Source organism: Narcine bancroftii, chromosome 1 (assembly GCF_036971445.1).
Source record: "Narcine bancroftii isolate sNarBan1 chromosome 1, sNarBan1.hap1, whole genome shotgun sequence".
Taxonomy (NCBI): Eukaryota; Metazoa; Chordata; class Chondrichthyes; order Torpediniformes; family Narcinidae; genus Narcine; species Narcine bancroftii.
The window spans coordinates 252,733,309-252,755,300 of NC_091469.1; the positions used below are offsets into that span (position 1 = coordinate 252,733,309).

General features: G+C 40.6%; 1 protein-coding gene and 1 long non-coding RNA gene across 9 annotated transcripts in view; one reads left to right on the forward strand and one right to left on the reverse strand.

Moving 5' to 3' along the window:
* The window catches only part of LOC138741376 (low choriolytic enzyme-like), a 99,108-nt gene that overhangs the window by 28,159 nt on the left and 48,957 nt on the right, over nt 1-21,992 (reverse strand). For all 8 annotated transcript variants that reach the window (XM_069895419.1, XM_069895402.1, XM_069895372.1 and 5 more), the window contains one exon: nt 14,673-14,754. In XM_069895419.1, coding sequence (XP_069751520.1) covers nt 14,673-14,754 — 82 coding nt within the window. The remainder of the gene's footprint in view (nt 1-14,672; nt 14,755-21,992) is intronic.
* On the forward strand, nt 1,803-21,273 carry LOC138741405 (uncharacterized). The gene is made up of 3 exons (XR_011343487.1): nt 1,803-2,062; nt 11,848-11,939; nt 21,140-21,273. It is a non-coding gene; the product is annotated as an uncharacterized lncRNA (long non-coding RNA).

Sequence of the window (21,992 nt, forward strand, 5' to 3'; positions counted from 1 at the left end):
CTTATAGACCAATTTTGTTATTAAATGTTGATTATAAAATTGTAGTGAAGGTTCTGGCTAATAGGTTGACTAAATATTTACCAGATTTAATTCATTTCATTTAGACAGGTTTTATTAAAAATCATTATTCGACAGATAATATTGTGAAGTTGATTTCTTTAATTAATGTTCCTCGGGAGAGATCGAACCTACCAATGGTTATTTTGTAGGCTGCAGAAAAGGCCTTTGATAGAGTAGCCTATATAAAGCCTCATCCAACCAATAAAAATGGACCAAATTTAAATTTCTCTAAAACTTTAAATAAAAAAACTACTCTACTCTATCAAATGCCTTTTCTGCAACCAACGAAATAACCATTGGTTATTAGCTGAAAAGGAGTATTCTTCATGTAGGCATATTGTGAAATTTAAATGGTCAGATCAGATTATATATTTAGATGTTAAGGTACATTGAAATTATAGTCATTTATATGAATTAAATTATTGTCTAAAATTAATTATGATCTGAATCGATGGAAAGATTTACCGATTATATTAATAGGAATAGTTAATTGTATTAAAATGAATATTTTCCCCCAAATTCAGTATTTATTTCAATCTATTTGGGCATACTTTATGGTTACCTAGATGGTCTAAGTTTGAAATTTTATTCACTGAGACTTGTAAGAATGGATTTATATCTGAGATGTTTATAACAGATTAAAATGCTTAAGTCGGATATACATAAATCTAGATTGAAATGGGAGAAAGATTTATGTATACTTATTTCTCAGGATGATTGGATGAATTTATGTAGGGATAGTATGACTAAAATTGTAAATGCAAGGTATTGATTAGTTCATTATAATTTTATTCATCAATTATATTTAACTCCGGAAAAATTAAGGAAATATAATTTCATCTCTTCGAATTTATGTTTTAGATGTCATAAGATTGTGGGTTCTTTTTTACATTCTACTTGGTCATGTGAAACGATGAAACCTTTTTGGAATAGACTTAAAGAATTTTTAGAAGTTATTCTGAAAGTGAAATTTTCATTAGATCCTTTAGTATTTTTGTTGGGTAATATTAAGTGGATCAGTTTAGAATTAAAATTAAATAGATTTCAAATTGCCTTTTTGATATTAGTTTAGCTGAAGATAGAAAATGTCTGGCAATTACTTGGAAAAATTAGGCTGATTTAAGTATTCAGAAATGGCATCTGGAAATGAGGACTTGTATTCCATTGGAGATGATAACATATAATATACGTGATAATTATTTTTTTAATTGTAGAAGTTGGAGCTCGTATTTGGACTATATGGGGTTGAATTATTAAATCCTCTCGCTGTACAGTAGTGGTATTACTCCAAACCATGGTAATTAACTGATGAATTTTGTTGTTATGGGTGATTTTTTTTTTCTTTTGGGGTGGGTTAGAGAGGGGGGGTTAATTTTAAAATGTATGTATTTTTTAAATTGTTTTTGTTTTATTCATTAATTGTGTGTTTCAATATATGCAATGGAAAGGAAAAATTATTTTTCAAAGGCTAACAAGAGAAATTGGAGTATAATATCAAAGGAAATTATTTATAATATTGACAAAAAAGCACTGTCTATAGCACACATGTCAAACCCTGGCCCGCGGGCCAAATTTGGCCCGTGATATAATTATATTTGGCCCCCAAGATAATGTCAAAAATGTATTAGAGGTGGCCGCCGCGCCAGTATAGTGCATGCACAGTAATACAACAAATCCCAGAATGCATTGGCGTCAGCCCGCTAATCGCCCCCACCTCCTCTGTTTACGTTGCAGGGTCTCACCGTGGACTCTGGTTTTGGGGCCTGGCCGGTGTCAGGGGAAGTCAAGGCCGCTTCCCAGCGCCCGGAACCGGAGGCCTCGGGCCTGACCTCGCCAGGACCATTGCCCATTCCCCCTCCTTGCCGCAGGCCGACCCGCAACTCACGGTGACGGGGCCGCTGATCCGCCGAGATGCCGCCCTGCAGCGAGAGCCGATGCCCCCGCACTGCCGTTGTCCAACCCGATCGCCCGCAAACCCCCACCCTCTCGCACACAGGCCTGAGTAAGTATTATGAACTTTAATCTCAGGATAAAATGATCTTCCAATAGTTTCATATCACAGTGATAAATATATTCCTGGTTAAAAATGGTCCTGCAGCTGGATACAAGCTCATTAGGCATAAAACTTGAAAAGTGTGTAAATCAAAGGATATCTGTACCAATGGAAAAAGGGCATGGCAAATAACCCTGCTAGAGTTCATGCCCACAATCAGTCACCCATTTGATTGTTTCAGGAATCATGTTATTCTCCCACATTCTCAATAGCCCTCAGATTTTACTATTTGACAGCACACTAGCAACATTTGACAAATCCTCTATAGAGAAATATTATTTAATTTCTCATTTGTTAATGCTTCTGGAAAGAGTTTATCCAAAACTATTATTAAACATTTATTTTAATAAGAAAAAGTTTAACATTACATATGCTGAAAGAAGAGAAAACATGCAGATGTTGTTGAAAATTTTCAATAAATATTTAGTTCGGCCCTCAACTTAGTCCAAGTTTTTAATTTTGGCCCTCCGTGAATTTGAGTTTGACACCCCTGGTCTATAGACTGAGAAAGTTTCAGAATTAATTGCAAGGCCAAAGCATTGAGAAAGGATGAGAAAATAGTCAGCAAATAAAAATAGGAATTGCGACTGCAAAAACTACTGGATAGATAAAAATAGCAAAAAAATTTTCTAAAATTAAAATGGGTCATTTACAGATTGATTTAGGAGAAATTAATGTAGAGAATAAGGAAATTGTTTTCTATCCATAAGAATTAAGGACATCTTCGATTCCACTCTTTAACAGACTCTGGTTAGTAAAATATAATCTTGTGGCGACACATATTGTTGTAATGGCGAACCGACTCTGCTTGTCACGTGTGGTCAGTGGGGCAACTGCGGCAAAAATGGCATTGCAGGACCTTCTCTTCCAGTCCAGACCGGAAAAGCACACGCAAGCTTGTGTCAGTGTGAAGCAAATTTCAGAACGTGAGGGCGTGGGATGAGAATGAGACACAGCCTTAAAGGCTGTAGCATGGAATTCAAAGTAAAGCAGTTGTATTACTCAAGTTCTCAGCCTGTTGTCTCAGTCTTTTCGCTGTGCTTGCACGCAACCCACTACACTGGTGACCCCAAAGAGTCTCCACATCCTGAAGACTCGGCACAATGGAACCCAAAGCTGTAGGCGCCATTGCGTTGAAACTGCAACATTCTGGATGAATAAACCCCGCACTTGGTTTGGCCAAGCGGAGACCAAGTTCCAGATCAAACAGATAACTTCTGATTCATGGAGATACTTCTACGTCGTCAGCTCACTTGACAGGGAAGCCGTTTCATGAGTCCATGTCCTTATCCAGCCAGAGGAAGGTAAATACATGGCGCTAAAAACCTCCTCATTAGCATGTATGGGCTTTCATGATGTGAGAGGGCCACTAGGCTCCTCCACTTGGACGGCCTAGGCAATAGGACACCGTCCACCCTCATGGACGAAATGCTCACACTGGCAGAAGGGCACAAACCTTGCCTCACGTTTGAGCAGGCTTTCCTCGAGCAGATGCCGAAGGACATCAGATTCCTATTGTCCGACACGGATTTCAGCGACCCACAAAAGGCTGTGGCACAAACAGACATTTTCTACCACTCCAAGCACGAGACCATAGACTCAGTCAACCGCATTACATGGATGCCGCTAAGGGCAATGCCCAAGTTCAGTCCACCATGTGAACAGACCCCTCCCCAACATAAAACAGAAAGGCCCAACCCAAAATGGTGCTTCTACCATTAGCGTTGTGGTGGGGCATCAGCTCACAGGTGCCACCAGCCGTGCATGTTTCCAGGAAATGATGGGGCCAGCCGCAATTGTGGCTGCGATGGCTGCCGAACAAACAGCCTCCTCCACATCTGGGACAGGATCTCCAGCCGCAGGTTCCTCATGGACACAGGAGCAGAGATAAATGTCATTTCCCCCCCCCCCCCACATCGCTCGAGAAATGCACAAGCTCTCATGGTTCCTCCCTGAGTGCAGCCAACAATTCCTGTACGTTTTGGTGAGACCACCTTCAATTGGTCATTCACGCTAGCTTCTGTGGACAAGCCTCTATTAGGTGCAGATTTCCTATGGGCTTACTCCCTACTGGTGGACCTCCAGTCAGATGATTAATCCATGCAGAGATTTATCAGATGGTGTCCTCGGCACGTCCAACGAACCATCCACCCAGCTCACTTTCGTGGATATTCAGCATGGTCAATACTGCCAACTCCTCGCTAGTTTTCCCTCCATTCTGCGCCCTCAGTTCACCGCTGTCATGCTGAAACATGGCATCCAGCACCACATCGCAACCACTGGCCCGCTACTGCATTCACGAGCCCATTGCCTAGTCCCAGATAAACTCAACCTTGCCAAGGAATAGTTCAAATGCATGGAAGAGCTCGGAATCGTCTGCCGTTCCAACAGCCCTTGGGCCTCGCCTCTCTATTTGGTACCAAAGTCCAATGGCAACTGGAGACCCTGTGGAGACTATAGATGCCTCAACGATGCGACAATGCCTGACAGCTACCCCATACTCCATATCCAGGATTTTGCAGTGAACCTCCATAGCGCGAAACTCTTCTCTTAAGGTTGACAATCCAGGGATACCATCAGATCTCCATGCACCCAAATGATGTCCAGAAGACCGCTATCAACACCTCTTTCGGCCTTTTCGAGTTCCTCTGTATGCCCTTCGGCTTGAAGAATGCAGCCCAGACTTTCCAGTGCCTCATGGACATGGTCGTCAGAGACCTGCCCTTCCTTTTCATCTACTTGTTGATATCCTGATAGCCAGCAGGATACCCAAGGATCACATGACACACCTGCACCAGCTTTTCAACCAGCTTGCAAAGTTCTGCCTCACCATTAATTCAGCAAAGTGCCAGATCGGCCTCAAGGAAATTGAATTTATGGGCCACAAGATTACCAAAGATGATGCCACCCCCCACCCGACAAAGTGGAGACCATACAACAGTTCACCAGACCAGACATTGAAGGGGCTACAAGAATTCGTGGGCATGGTGAATCTTTACAACAGGTTCATCGTCGGGGCACCCAAGATTATGCGCCCTCCTTTCGCTCTAATGTCGGACTCGATGAAGGAGCTCATGTGGACAAACGAAGCTCACAATGCTTTCGAGGAGACCAAGGAGGCCCTAGCTCATACAACGATGCTAGACCACCCATGAATAGATGTAGCAACGGCCCTCACAGTTGGCACATCCAACACGGTTGTAGGTGCTGTTTTGGAACAGTTTATTAATGACTCATGGAAACCTCTCACTTTTTTCAGTCGCCACCTGCAACCACCCGAACTGAAGTACAGTGCATTCGACAGAGAGCTGCTAGCCCTCTACCTGGCCACCTGCCATTTCCGCTACTTCCTGGAGGGGCAGCTGTTCACTGTCTACACGGACCACAAGCTGCTCACTTTCGCCTTCTCCAAGTCTTCCAACCTATAGTCTACCCGACAGCAGAGGCACTTATCCTACGTCTCTGAGTTCACTACCTCCATCTGCCATCTCTCTGGTAATGTTGTCGTTGATGCACTCTCCAGGCCTTATTGCAAGATATCGACTCCCATGATCTGGTTTGCGCCCAGCAAGGACGACCCTGAAATGCACAGCTTCAGGACTTCGGTCACGGGATTGCAGCTCCAGACCTTCCACTCAACGACTCTGCGATGTCTCCACGGGCCATACCTCCCACTTGACGCCTCTGCGATGTCTCCACGGGCCAGACCTTCCACTCGACGCCTCTGCAATGCCTCCGTGGACCAACCCCAGCCACTGGTCTCCGCCCAATGGAGAAATACATTTTTGACATGATCCATGGCTTGTCTTATCCCTCCGTCCAAATGACAGTGCAGTTGGTATCCTCCCAATTTGTCTGGCACGGCCTCAGCAAACAAATCACAGAGTGGGTGAAAACCTGCACGGACTGCCAGACTGCAAAGGGCCAGTAACATCCTAAGCCCCACATTCAGAAGTTTGACATTCCAACCCGCAGGTTTTAGCAGGTCAACCTCAACATAGTTGGCCCCTTGCCAGTCTCCCGAGGGTCGCGCTATCTGCTCACAGTGGTGGACAAGTTCACTCGATGGCCAGAAGCTATTCCCCTCCTGGACGCCTCCACTCATACGTACGTCAGGGCTTTTCTCTTGACCTGGGTCTCTCGTTTTGGTGTTCCGGCGCACATAATGACTGAATGAGGAGCTCAGTTCACCTCTGCCCTGTGGAACGAGCTCTCAAAACAGTCGAGCACTTCCATTGTCACCTGAAATCAGCACTGATGGCACAGCTTGAGAAACCCAACTGGGTAGACGAACTGTCCTGGGTTTCCTAGGGATACACACAGTGCCTAAGGATGACTTCAAAGCCTCCTTGGCTGAATTAGTTTTTGGCAAGACCCTTGCAGATCCAGGCCAATTCCTTCCTTCAGCACCCAATCAAACTACCGACACCACAGTCATAAGAGACTGCAAAACAAATTGGGCTCCCTTGCACCACAGCCACCATGGCAACATGGTTAGGCACTTTGCAACTACCCCACCCCCGACTTAACCTCCAAATATGTATTCGTGTGACTCTCCACAGGACTCTCCTTCAGTGCCCCTATGAGGGACCCTACAAGGTGCTGCGAAGAAACACATCTACCTTTACACTTGACATTGGGGGGAAGGAGGAACTGTTCACACTAGACCATTTGAAACCAGCTTACATAGACTTGTCACAACCAGTACAGATCCCCCAACCTCATCCTCGAAGCATCATGAAACCATCGGTGCTGGTTCTGGGGTGGAGGGGAGGGGGTGTTGTGTGGCGATGTATATAGTTGTAGTGGCAAACTGGTCCTGCTTCCCACGCGTGGTCAGTTGCGGGACCTTATTTTCCGGTCCAGATTGGAAGGGCACATGTGTGCTTACATCAGCATGATGCAAGTTCCGGAATGTGAGGAGCAGGACCAGACACAGCCTTACAGACTACACTGCGGAATTCGAAGTAAAGAAGTTGTGTTACTCCAGCTCTCAGTCTGTTGTCTCAGTCTTTTCACTGTGGTCATCCATAACTCACTACAATCTCTTTGATCTTTTTAGAAATCTCTTGATTTCGAAAACCCAAACTCATCATGGCCCTTGCACTGTTTTAACTGAACTTCTCTGGAAGGGTGGAGAAGATATACTATGTCATAGCTATGTTGACCATGCTTTGTTTCATCCTGCCTCCTTGACTCTATTCTTTTAGAATATGCTGAAACATTCCCTCAGTAGCTTTGCAATGTCTTCTGTTCTGAAGCACAGGCTTCCCCTCACCTAGTTAAAGCCTTTGAATGCATATTGTCCATCTCCCATGGTTCTACTCTTACCCAAGTAACAAGATCAGCTTCCCTGATCCTCTAATTTCATCCCACTAGCCTCTGCATTCAAATTACATTTTCCATAATGAATAGTGCCTTCAGAGAAATTCAGTTACAGGTACCAGGTACATCTTCTCCTCTTTCAGTTTTTCTCAAGGAGGTTTCCCTTTGACCACATGGTGCACTCTTCTGTTCCCACAAACCATCCCTTCCTTGCGACACTTCTCTTGCAATGGCAGATGACACGACTCTTAGATTTTCGTTGTTTCCCTTCTCACCATTCAGAATATCAAATAGTTTTTCCAGGTAAAGAAGCAACTCACTAGGAAATGTTCAAATCTAGTGTAGAATATTCAATGTTCAGTGTGGCCTCCTCTACATTGGAGACATGAAATACAGACTGCGTGATTGCTCCTCCAGAACCTGCACTTAATCTGCAGAGGTGACACAAAGCTTCCCATTGCTGTCACTTTAATTCTTCATCCCACTTACACTGGCCTATTGGTGCAGGATGTCCTCAAGGCAGCATCAAGATCTTCTGTTTGAGGATATTGCAAGCTTCTAAATTCACTATCAAATTTTACAACTTGAATTCTTACTTTATTTCAGTCCATATCAGTCTGTTATATTGGCTCAATTGGTTGTTTTTTCCTAATCTGACCTGCTGGGCAGGTCTTCCTGATCTGCATTTCACAACTCTTGACATTTTTTTTTCTCCAGTCCTCACAAGACTTAGGAGCAGAAGTAGATCCGCTGGCAAATCAATTCTAATCATGAGCTGATCCATCAGCACCACTTCTCGGCTTTCTGTCCGTAACCCTTGATGCCTTGAATAATCATATACCTGTCAATCTCTTCTTTCAATACACCCAATGACTTTACTTCCACAGCCACCTGTGGCAACGGTCCACAGACTCATGACCCTCTGACTAAAGAAATTTTTATTCCTCTGTTTTAAATTGCTGCCCTTTTATCCTGAAATTATGCCCTCTTGTCCTCGAATCCCCTAACATGGGAAAGATCCTTGCCACATCTAATCTGTTCAGGCCTTTCAGCATTCAAAATGCCTCTATGAGGTACCCACTCATCCTTCTGTGCTCCAAAGAGTACAGTCCAAGACCTGACAATCGTTCGTCATATACTAACCCTTTCATTCTTGGTGTCATTCTAGTAAATCTTCTCTGAACTATCTCCAATGCTAGCATGTCTTTTCTTTAATACAGCACCTAAAACTCTACACAGTACTCCAAGTGAGGTCTCACCAGTGCTTTATCGAGTATCAACATTGTATGCTATGCCTCTAGAAATGAATGCCAACTTTGCATTCATCTTCTTCACCACTGGAGGCTAACCTTTAGGGTATCCTGCACGAGGACTTTCAAGTCACTTTGCACCTCCAAATTTTGAATTTTCTCCCAATCTAAATAATAGTCTACCTGTCTATTTCTTCTACCAAAGTGTATGACTGTACACTTTGTATTTTATCTGCTACCTCTTTACCCATTCTCCTAATCTATTCAAGTCTCTCTGCAGCCTTTCTATATCCTCAGCACCACCCACCTACTTTGGTATCATCTGCAAATTCAGCCACAAAGCCATCTATTCTACAATCAAAATCATTTACGTACAATGTAAAAGAAGCAGCCTTAACAACAACCCCTGCGGAACACCACAGGTAACAGTGACAACCAGAATAGGATGCCTTTATTCCCATTCTCTGTTTCCTGCCAATCAGTCAATGCTCTACCCATGCTAATATCCTTTCTGTAATTGCATGTTATTGAAGGCCTTTGGAAAGTCCAAATACACAACATCCACTGTATCTCCTCTGTGTATCCTCACTGTGATCTCTTCAAACAAGTACCTTCTCTCTAGTGATCTTGACTGCATTCACTTCTCCTTCGAGAGAGCCACGAGTGTCCAGCATGCTACTAATGTCTTCCACAACTAAGACTGATCCAAGATATTCATTCATTTCCTCTGCCATCTCCTTGTTTCTCATTACAATTTCTCCAGCATTGCTTTCTATTGGTCCTATGTCTATTTTGGTCACTCTTTATATACAGGTATATGCCGCTTAACGTCCACAATATGTTATGTGAAATTGGACATTAAGCAATGTGGACGTTGTGTGAACACCATATTATATACTTAGCAAAGCTATATGGGATACTGCAGTGTATCTCATAACATAACAATTACAGCACGGAAACAGGCCATTAGGCCCTTCTAGTCTGCACCGAACCAAACACCCCTTTCTAGTCCCACCTCCCTGCACAATGCCCATAACCCTCCATCTTCTTCTCATCCATATACCTGTCCAACCTTTTCTTAAATAATACAATTGACTCCGCCGCCACTATTTCTCCCGGAAGATCATTCCACACAGCTACCACTCTCTGAGTAAAGAAGTTCCCCCTCATGTTACCTCTAAACCTCTGCCCCTTAATTCTTAACTCATGTCCTCTTGTTTTAATCTTTCCTCCTCTTAACGGAAATAGTCTATCCACATCCATTCTGTCTATCCCTTTCATAATCTTAAATACTTCTATCAAATCCCCTCTCAACCTTCTACGCTCCAAAGAATAAAGACCCAATCTGTCCAATCTCTCGCCATACTCCAGATGCTTAAACCCAGGCAACATTCTGGTAAACCTTCTCTGCACTCTCTCCACTCTGTTTATATCCTTCCTATAATTAGGCGACCAGAACTGCACACAGAACTCCAAATTAGGCCGCACCAACGTCTTATACAATCTCAACATCACCTCCCAACTCCTATATCCCATGCAATGATTGATAAAGGCCAGCATACTAAAAGCCTTCTTCACCACCCTATTCACGTGAGTTTCTACCTTCAGGGAACGATGTACCGTTACTCCTAAATCTTTCTGCTCTTCTGTATTCCTCAATGCTCTCCCATTTACCACATATGTCCTATTCTGATTCTTCTTCTAAACTTTTTATTTGTAATCGGGGCAGTGGGATCAGTGTGGGGACTGACATGGGGCAGTGGGGAGAGAGCGGGGCAGTTGGATCAGTGTGGGGACTGACATGGGGCTGTGGGGAGAGAGCGGGGCAGTGAGATCAGTGTGGGGACTGACATGGAGCAGTGGGGAGAAAGTGGGGCAGTGGGATCAGTGTGCGTATAGAGTATACAATTTCCTATAGCTAGCAATCATTTTTTCTAAATTGCTGTGGATTTGCTCGTGGTAACTGAATAATTATGGGACCATGGACGCATATGTGGTCAGATGTTGCCTTAATGGATGTTAAACAGTGTGTACCTGTATTTTTAAAAAAAGCCTTTCATATCCTCTTTGATGTGACTTGCTAATCTCCTTTCATAATTCACCTTTTCCTTCCTAATCACCTTCTTAGTTGCCTTCTCTAAGTTTTTAAACATTTCCCAGCCTTCTATCTTCCCACTAATTTTTGCTTCCTACTATGACCTCTCTTTTGCTTTTAGTTTGGTTTTAAATTCCCTCATCAGTCTCAATTCACAATTTTCTTTCTTTATGGTCTGTGCATGTCTTGCACTTTCCTCATTTCTCGCAGAAACTTCAGCCATTGCTGATCAGCTGTCTTCCCGTTAGTGCGCTTTTCTAATTGACTGCTAACTGCTTCTCCTAATCAGGTAATCTCTTGTTTGCAGCTTATCTCCATGACCACTCTCCTCATTCATGCTATTTAATAAGCTTCTTTTGACTCCTTCCCAGTTCTGACGAAGGGCCTTTGACCTGAAACATTAGGTGTTTTTATGTCGAGCCTCTGCTTCGAGGCCGGCTAATTTCGTGGAGAAAAAAAAATCAAACTTAGTTTTAATGGAGCTGCCCTAAAAGGCTGCTTTTGCGCCACATTTATGAAGAGTGGCACCTTGTAGCGTCCTCTGGAACCAATGGAGGTGGTAAAAATGTGCCGTTGTGCCACCCACCGAATCAACATCATTCACACACGTCCAGTGTGGAAAGAGCCCTACAGTGGAGAATGATGACCCCAGAGTAAAGAGGAAAGTTTATCGCAATGTTTGGAGCCAGCCTTAGTGTCTAAACAGAAATCCTGGACGCTATCAACATTTTAAAAATCCTGCTCCTGTGTCACAGGCTGACGATGTGACCGCAACGTCATCAGCCTGCTCCTAGTCTGCCACTTCCAGTGGCAGTACATTCATGATGCTTAGCGGAGCGCTACACTCTGCCACTAAGTCAAAGAGGGATTGGAGTTTGCACCTGGGAGCCAGTCGGGGTGTATTTATGAGGGTAAGTTCTGTGACCTAAGGGCGGAGAATTTCCAGCTTTACATTCGTATTTTTTTACTCTATAAAATGGTCTATTAACTGTTTCTCTTCCCACAGATGAGGCTTGAGTAGCTGAACACTTCTTGCACTGTTTTAATTTCATTCCTTTTACCAGGGCTGTCTACTTTAATCCTGGCATATCTTTTGATTTCTAATATGCCAAGGTTGCTCTGTGGCTGATAGAAAAATGGCAGAAATTCACAGAAGGTAAGAGTCTTTTGTCCAAAAAAATTAACATTTTAAAAGAGTTGTATTTGTCAAGCACCTTCATGACTTTAATTTTTCAGATGAGAAGTATTTTAATGAAATACTTTCAAGTCACTGCTTTTAAGTAATTGTAATCTATGATTTCTCACTCTTGACTCTAAATTTCCCAGACATTTGATAGAAATATTTGGTGTTTTTATGGAGCAGCACCAAATTTGAGGCTGGATTAATTTGGGGTGGGGGGGGGGGAATGGCAGGGGGTTGAGAAGGCGGACATAGCTTTTTATGGAGAAGGCTCCAGCATTGCTTTTATAGAGAGCAGTGTTGGGAGCCGTCCTCTGGAGCAGAGGGAGGCAAGTGGTGCAGTAGCGCCACCCGTCACCGTAAGGTCAAACATATGCACTGAGCAATGACTGTCTTCGTTACCCATAATCTTCATGCAGCTGGGACCACTCTGGAAAATGCAGAGCGGTTCCAGCTGCATGGGTGATTATAGGTAACGAAGAAAGTCATTGATCCTTCTTCAAGCTCTTTTGCCCGGCACTGCTTTTCTGGCATGCTGAGCCGGCTCTTCACTCCCCTCTTTCATCCATTGGACTCCCCAACTCTGGTTCACTGTGTGTACTCCTCAGCATCTGTCCTCTTTCCTCCCAGGGCATGGAGCTCAGCACCCAGGACCCTTCGCCCTTTAGCTCCAGCAGGCTCTGACACTCCTTGCTCCCGTTGGACTTCCCTGTTCTTTGGGCTGGACTCCCTCCACTCCCCCTTAGCTTTCACATCTATTCCCACTCTCTCCAGTCTTGCGGACTTGGTGAAGGAACAAGGGGTGGAGGGGTAATTGGAAGAGGACATTTCCAGGTGGCAGGAGGGACCCTAATCCCAGCACAAAAAACCAAGGGAGTTCTGGTGGTGGCCCCTGGGTTGTGGGCTGATGGCATCATTGTGATGCCATCAGACCACCCCTAAGCAGCTGCCATCAGTGGCATTAGCTTTATGGAGTGAGGTGAAGTGACTGCTTTCACTAATGAGACCACCCCCTGTATGGATTGGAGTCTGCATCCAGCATCTGTTGTTGGCGTTTTTATATAGGTAGTTGAATTGATGTAAAGGTGGAGAATATCTGCATTTATATTCATCTTTTTTTTCCACTACAAAAAGGTCTATAGAACACTTTAGCACAGAAATGGGCCCTATGGTCCATCTAGTCTGTACTGAACTATTATTTTGCCTAGTCCTATTAACATGCACTCGGACCATGGACCTCCATGCCACCTCTCATCCATGTACCTGGATAATTTGTTTTAAAAATGTTGAAAATGACCCTACATTCACCACTTCAGCTGGAAGCTTGTTCCACAATCTCACCACTCACTGCATAAAGATCCCCCTAATGTTCCCTTTGAACATCACGCCTTTCATGCTTAACCCGTGTCTCGTCCAATTTCAGTGGAAAAAGCCTGCTTGCATTTACTATGTCTATCCCCCTCATAATTGTATTATCCCCATTAAATCTTCCATGTTCCAGGGAATAGGAGTCCTAACTGTTTAATCTTTCCTTATAACTCAATTACTCAGGTTTTTTAGCAGTTAGCACAATGTTATAACTGCGCCAATGACCCAGGATCAATCCGATGCTGTCTGTAAAGAGTTTGTATGCTATCCCTGTGTTTCCTCTGGGTGCTCCAGTTTCCTCCCACCCTCCAAATGTGGTTGTAGGTTAATCTGGGTGAAATTAGGTGCCACGGGTTTAAATGGCCAGAAATCAGTATCTACCATGCTGCAAAAATTAAAAAAAAATTAAATTCTCTGCAGCCTTTCACCCTTATTGATAAGGTACTGATACTCGATTGTTCCAATATCTGCTCATTATGATCATTTTTTGCTGGTTGGAAGGATTTACTTTGCGTCATGGTACCTTGTGATCTGGGACATGAATGAAATAAAAGGCTAGAATGAATTCTCAGAACTTATTCATCCTTCAGACTGCATTAATACTGTGATCTGGATTTCTCTTAAATTGCCATCAGCTCGGTAGAAGAATCATCAATTTTCATATCCACGATGCAGGGAAGTATGTTCCAGAAGGAAGTGACATGCATGTATTTGAGAAAATTGTATAAAAACTAAGAAAGAAGAGCAAGCTCATAGGAAGGCACCAAAGATGGTAGTGACAGGTTTCACAAATGTGAGGAAGTCTGAACTGGTGACTTTAACCAAATTAAACTCCTGTAATCCCTCATCGCACCCTTGGTTCAATTGTTGTAGAAACTAGCAGAATATGTTTAGCATCAGGTAAAGTGAAATCCAGATCATGTAGCAGAGCAGAATATGAAAATGTTTGAAATGAGGATTGTACAAGCAAAAGGCAAGCTCAGAGGTCACTGTTTGAGAAAAGGTCAACAGCCAACAAGAAAAAAAAACTTGGATTTGTAGTTATTGAATTGAAAATTATATTTAAATGAGACTTTTCAACTGTGCACAGGATTCTGCTTTGAGGTAATACATTACAGCAAAAGGAAATAGAATCTAATTTGAATTTCTAAACACTTGTGAAGGACCACAGTTCATGTTCCACAGGAGCAGGAAGTCACAATCTGAATCTGACCTCAAACATCAAATTAATAGCCATGTTTATTGGGCCTGTACAATATTTGCCAGCTCCATTATTACATTTATATTACATTATGGACAATAGGATATTGTACACACCGTGCCATCTGGTTTCAGACTCACCTGCCATAATGCATAATTGAACCATAATCGTATTCTGTGCCCAGATTATTTGTATTCTTCTTATTAAAATTGTAGTGATGCTCTGTAAAATAACATATCTACAATTAATTCAAATGAACCTATTCTACATTTGCTCATAACTGTCAACATTTAACACTTGGAATAGTTGAAATATAGCCTTTTTTTTAAAAAAAACAAAGTGAATTTCCCTGCAGCTTCTTCATTCAGTCCTGTCAGCAGTGATTTGGATAAAATCTGTATGTTAGATGGAATTCAAACTATCTGCTGAAGGAATACCAATACATTGGGTGGGGAAACCCAAAGACATTTTTATCATTGGAATTGGACTGAAAATGAGGTAAGATACATCCACTGAACATTGAATAATTTTATTTTCATAACAGCAAGACTACAGTAGAATGACATCTATTTCTACATTTTGACCATTTATAGTCTTATTCCACGTAGAAATAATTTCACCGTAAAAGATGATGCCAGGGAGTCACGTGATGGAGTACTGGCCGGACGGTGAACTCCAGCCCTCTCCAGAAAAGTCGGAAAAAACAAAGGAAAACACAAAGGCACAGAAATAAAAGTTAAAGTAAAGTGAGTATAAAGGTGGAAAGAAGATGGCGACAAAAAAAGAAAAATCGAAATCAACGGTAAGAAGAGAGGAAGAGAAGACAACGGAGGAAGAAGGAGAAGGCCTTACCTGTTCGAAGAGGCCCGCGGTGGAGAGAGAAACCCGCTCCCTCAGGTTGGTAGAAAGTGGACTACAAAAATGGCTCGTAGAGCCGAGTAAAAGTGCGCAACCGCGCATGAAAAAAAACACACCGACGGGAGGGGTGACCAGCTGGGGAGTCGATCTCCACAGCCGGCAACGACAGCTGCAGAACACCTGCAGCAAGAGGAGAACACAGAAGACAACGAAAACAAGAAAGAAGAGAAGAAAAGGGCAACAAAGAAACAACAGATGGCCAACCCAGAGGAAGAAGAAGAGGAAGAGGAAGAGTAGAGTGAAATAGAAGAAGAAGGGAAAGGCAAGATAAAGGATATACTTTCTCTTATTAAAGAATACATGGAGTCATTTAAAGAATGGCAAACACAGGAATTTAATGATTTAAGAAGAAGAATAAACAACACAGAAGAGAAAATGAATAAAATAGATATGACCTTAACAGAAATGGGAAAGAAAATGGACAAGATGGAAGAGTGAGAAGCAGCAGTAGAAATGGAAGTAGAGGACTTAAAAAAGAAATTAGAGGAATCTAATTAAAAAGTTATAGAGACACAAGAACTGTTAGCTCAGAAAATAGATATAATGGAAAATTATAACAGAAGAAATAACATAAAGATAGTGGGCCTTAAGGAAGATGAAGAAGGCAAGAATATGAGAGAGTTTATAAAAGATTGGATCCCTAGGATCCTAGGATGTCCAGAACTACAGCAAGAAATGGAAATAGAAAGGGCACATAGAGCATTGGCCTTTAAACCACAACCACAACAAAAACCAAGATCTATTTTAGTAAAATTCCTAAGATATACTACAAGAGAAAAGGTACTGGAGAAGACAATGGAAAAAGTAAGAGAGGGCAACAAGCCACTGGAGTACAAAGGGCAAAAAATCTTCATTTATCCAGATATAAGTTTTGAACTCCTAAAGAAGAGAAAGGAGTTCAATACAGCAAAGGCGATTTTATGGAAGAAAGGGTATAAATTTATACTAAAGCATCCAGCGGTATTGAAAATATTTATTCCAGGACAACAAAACAGACTATTCTCGGATCCAGAAGAAGCACGAAAATTTGCAGAACAATTACAAAATAGACTGAGGGATGAAGACGTGTAATGAGAGTAAAAATGACCACGATATATATGTATGTGGGTAAAGAGGTATAAGTGTGTATATGTATAATGTGCATACGTGAATGTATCCGTATTTAGAGGAAAATATAGATAGTATAGACAAGAAATAATAAGGGAAGGAAATGGAATAGAGGGAATAAGGAGGGAACTAAAAGAGTGACCTTTGTTACATATGAAAAGTGAAATATTTTCTGGGGGGGCTGGGTGGGGAGGAGTTGCGGTCACTGCAAAATCAGCTGACGCTTGCGAGTGAATTCGCAAACCCAAATGGAGAGGGGAGATGTGGTTGTCCGACAAGGGATAAAAGACAACTCAGGAGGGGAAGGGGAGATTGGGGCTAAAGAAGTTTTAAATAGGAGAATAAGGAAAATGTTTGATGTTTTAGGAATGTTGTCTTATAAAGGGTTTAAAATAAGAAAACAAAAATGGAAAAGGAGGAAAGGTAATGATGGAAAAACGGAAAGGGAAGATAAACAAAATATAAAATGGCTACGTTGAACTATATGACTTTAAATATTAATGGAATACATAACCAAATTAAAAGGAAGAAACTGCTAAATTTACTGAAAAAAGAAAAAATTGATATAGCATTTGTGCAAGAAACACACTTAACTGAATTGGAGCACAAGAAATTAAAGAGAGATTGGGTAGGACATGTAACAGCAGCTTCGTATAATTCAAAAGCAAGAGGAGTGGCTATATTAATTAGTAAAAATGTGCCATTTAAAATAGAAGAGGAAATAATAGATCCAGCAGGGAGATATGTTATGATAAAATGTCAGATATATTCAGAGTTTTGGAATCTACTCAATGTATATTCACCTAACGAAGAAGATCAAAAGTTTATGCAAGATATCTTTTTGAAGGTAGCAAATACGCAAGGGAACATATTAATAGGAGGGGATTTCAACCTGAATTTGGATTCAAATATGGATAAAACTGGGAAAAAAATTAACAGAAAGAACAAAGTAACCAAATTTATAATTAAATCAATGGAAGAAATGCAACTTTTGGATATATGGAGGAAACAACACCCAAAAGAAAAGGAATATTCATATTACTCGGCTAGACATAAAACATACTCAAGAATAGACCTATTTTTGTTATCAGCTAGTATGCAAGATAGAGTAAGAAAAGCAGAATATAAACCAAGAATACTATCGGACCATTCACCCATTGACAGTAAAGCTAGAGGACATCCCTCCAAGAATGTATAGATGGAGATTAAACCCCATGTTACTTAAAAGGCAGGATTTTAGAGAATTTATTGAAAAACAAATAAAAATGTATTTTGAAATAAATACGAAATCAGTGGAAGATAAGTTTATACTATGGGATGCAATGAAAGCATTCATTAGAGGGCAAATAATAAGTTATGTAACCAAGATGAAGAAGGACTATAATCAGGAAACAGAGCAGTTGGAAAGGGAAATAGTAAATATAGAAAAAAAATTAGCAATGAAGGAAGATACAACTAAAAGAAGAGAATTGGCGGATAAAAAAATAAAATATGAAACACTACAAACAAATAAGGTGGAGAAGAATATAATGAAGACAAAACAGAAATATTATGAACTGGGTGAAAAAACGCACAAAATCCTCGCATGGCAGCTTAAGACAGAACAAGCAAAGAAAATGGTATTGGCATCAAGGAAAAAAGACAACCAAATTACATATAATCCAAAAGAAATTAAGGAAAACTTTAGAGAATTTTATGAACAATTATACCGAACTGAAAACGAAGGGAAAGAAGGGAAAATAGATGAATTTCTGACTAAAATTGAACTACCAAAACTACAAATAGAGGAACAAAATAAATTAACAGAACCATTTGGAATAGTAGAAATACAAGAGATAATAAAAAAATTACCAAATAATAAGACACCAGGAGAGGATGGATTTCCAATAGAATTCTACAAAACATTTAAAGACTTATTAATTCTGCCCCTCCTGGATGTAATCAACCAGATTGATGAAACACAAAGCTTACCAGATTCATGTAAAACAGCAATAATTACAGTAATACTAAAGCAAGGGAAAGATCCACTCTTACCAGCGTCATATAGACCAATATCTTTACTAAACACAAATTATAAGATAATAGCTAAACTATTAGCAAACAGATTAGCAGAGCACGTACCGAAAATGGAAAATTTAGACCAAACTGGATTTATCAAAAAAAGACGCACAACAGACAATATTTGTAAATTTATTAACTTAATTCATGCAGTAGAAGGAAATAAAGCACCTACAGTAGCAGTTGCTTAAGACGCAGAGAAGGCCTTTGACAGAGTAGAATGGAATTATTTGTTCAAAGTATTGCAAAAATTCAGTTTACCGGAGAAGTATATTAATTGGATTAAAGCATTATATAAAGGACCGTAAGCGAAAGTGACAGTAAATGGACATGTATCAAAGCAATTTAACTTAAACAGGTCAACGCGGCAGGGATGCCCACTATCACCTTTATTGTCTGCGTTAGCTATAGAACCACTAGCAGAATTGATAAGAATAGATAATAATATAAAAGGAATAAAAATAAAAGACAAGGAATATAAAATCAGTCTATTTGCGGATGATGTTATAGTGTACTTAACAGAACCAGAACTATCAATAAAAGAATTATATAAGAAATTGAAGGAATATGGAGAAGTGTCGGGTGACAAGATAAACGTAAATAAATGTGAAGCAATGCCTATGAATAATGTGGATTTCTCAAAATTTAAGAAGGAATCTCCATTTAGATGGCAAATGCAGGCAATAAGATACCTAGGTGTACAAATAAACAAAAATCTCGGCCAACTATATAAACTCAATTATTATCCACTAATGAAAAAATTACAGGACGATTTAGGGCATTGGAAAGATTTACCACTAACACTAATAGGAAGGATAAACTGTATTAAAATGAAAATTTTTCCAAGGATATTATACTTATTTCAGGCATTGCCAATACAACTGACAGAAAAATTCTTAAAGGAGTTAAAGAAAATAATAAGGAAATTTTTATGGAGAGGGGGGAAACCGAGGATAGCACTAGATAAATTAACAGAATGGTATAAACAAGGAGGCTTACAACTGCCAAACTTTAAAAATTATTATAGAGCCGCACAATTAAGATACCTATCAGATTTTTATCAAACAAGGGAAAAACCAGACTGGACGAGATTAGAATTAGATAAAATAGGGGAAAAGATACCTGAACACATATTATATAAATGGGATGAAAAATTGGTACAACATAGAACTTCTCCAGTATTACATCATCTCCTCAATATTTGGAAGAAGATTCATGTAGAAAGAAATAAAACAAATTATCAATTACCAAAACTAATATTGACGTAAAACAAGTTACTCCCTTTTACAATAGATAACCTTTCCTTTAGAGAATGGGGAAAAAAGGGATTAAAAGAATAGAAAATTGTTTTTCAGGAAATAGATTCTTATCCTTTGAACAAATGAAAGATAAGTACAATATAACTCAAGATACAGCGCTGGCATATTACCAATTGAGATCCTACTTGAAGGATAAATTAGGAAGCAGTTTGAGTTTGCCAGAGGCAAGTAACCTTGAATATGTGATTACAGATACAATGATAATCAAAAGATTTATAACAAATATGTATATTAAACTGCAAGAAAAGGAGAATGAGGAAACAAATGGTAAAACTAAGCAAAAATTTAAATATAAAGATAAAAAAGGAAACATGAGAGAAATTATGTTCTGGAACGATGAGAAATACAATAAATACAAGGCTACGTATGATACAATATAACTGGATACACAGACTATACATTACACCTCAAAAGTTAAATAAATGGGACCCAACAGTATCTGATAGATGTTTTCGATGTAAAAAAGAAATGGGAACAACAATTCATGCAATCTGGACATGTGAGAAAGTAGAAAAATTTTGGGAAGATCTCAACCAGATATTAAATAAAATAACAGAAAACAATATACCAAAGAATCCAGAGATCTTTCTCCTAAGTAACATAAAAAACAAAGAATATGGAATTGATTTGGAGGATGCACAAAAAAGATTTGTTAAGATAGCTCTAGCCGTAGCAAAAAAATGTATTATGTCAACCTGGAAATTGGAAGATAATTTGAAAATACAACAATGGTATATAGAAATGAATAAATGTATTCCATTAGAAAAAATAACATATAGTTTAAGAAATAATATTGAAATATTTGAACAAATATGGGAGCCTTACATTAAATACAATAGCGAAAACCTACCGGGGACAATCATTACCTAAGTTGATGGAAGGAGAAGGAAAGAAAAGAATGGACTCAGTAGAATTTCTGGTGTTTTTTTTTTGTTGAGTGACAACATTGTCTGACTGGTTTAATGTATCCTAGATTGTATACCTTAAATGGATGGGAGTGGGGGTGGGTTGGGAGGAGGGAGGTGGGGGGAGAAAATGTCACTGTATATGTGTGAAAAGGAAAAAGTGTGTATCATGGCTAATGTGATTTATGGTGTGAAAAATAAAAAATTTAAAAAAAAATATGATGCCAATATGCAAATAAAAGTTGTTGATTGGACTATGCCCAGTTGTATTACAGCTGAAATTTGGTTTTACATATTCAGTGTATTGTAGTGCCCTGCACATGGAGACGCAAATCCAACCCACAAAATGGCCGATGAATGCAGCAACTACTCGGACCTGCGAGTGACACTGGCCTTCATCCCAGGTGATGTCAGCGCCTGAGGCCCATATAAGTGAGATGGCCAGAACAATAAACCAGTCTAGTTTCCAAGGCTTTGGTGTGCGTGTCGTTCTTCTCCATACTTGTGTAGTGTGAATGCTACATTGCTGACCCTGACAGGTCTAATCAAAGTTGGACCTGAAGATGACAGATCAAACGGAGCCAGCAACCATCCACGTGGTCTCACTCAGACTCCCAATGTTTTGAGTGTCGCAGCCACACGTGTGGTTCGAGCAGGCCGAGGCTCAGTTCCAACTTCAATATATCTCTGCCGACGACACCTGCTACTTTTATGTCATGAGTGACCTCAATCAGGCTACAGCGGCAAGGGTCGTAGATTTCCTACATCAGCCTCCAGAGCAAGGCACATAAACGTCCCTCAAATTGCTGTTAAACCACACTTTTTGGCACTCCCAGTGCGAATGTGCCGCCCTTTGCTGCATATGGACGGATTGGAGACAGGGCTCTGTCTGCCCTAATAACTAAGATGCTTGCTTTAACTGAGGGCCACAAACCTTGCTTGGTCTTAAAGCAGATCTTTCTGGAGAAGTTGCCCAAGGATATCCGACTCTTTCTCATGGGCGAGGGTCACTGCCATGGTGGACATGCTCTGGAGAGTGAAAGAGGACACCAGCGCCATCCTAGACCACATCAGCAAGCTCCATGAACAGCTGCTTGTGAGACCAAGACCAGCGGAGAGGCAAATTAATACCCCATGGCAGTTCTCCTATTAT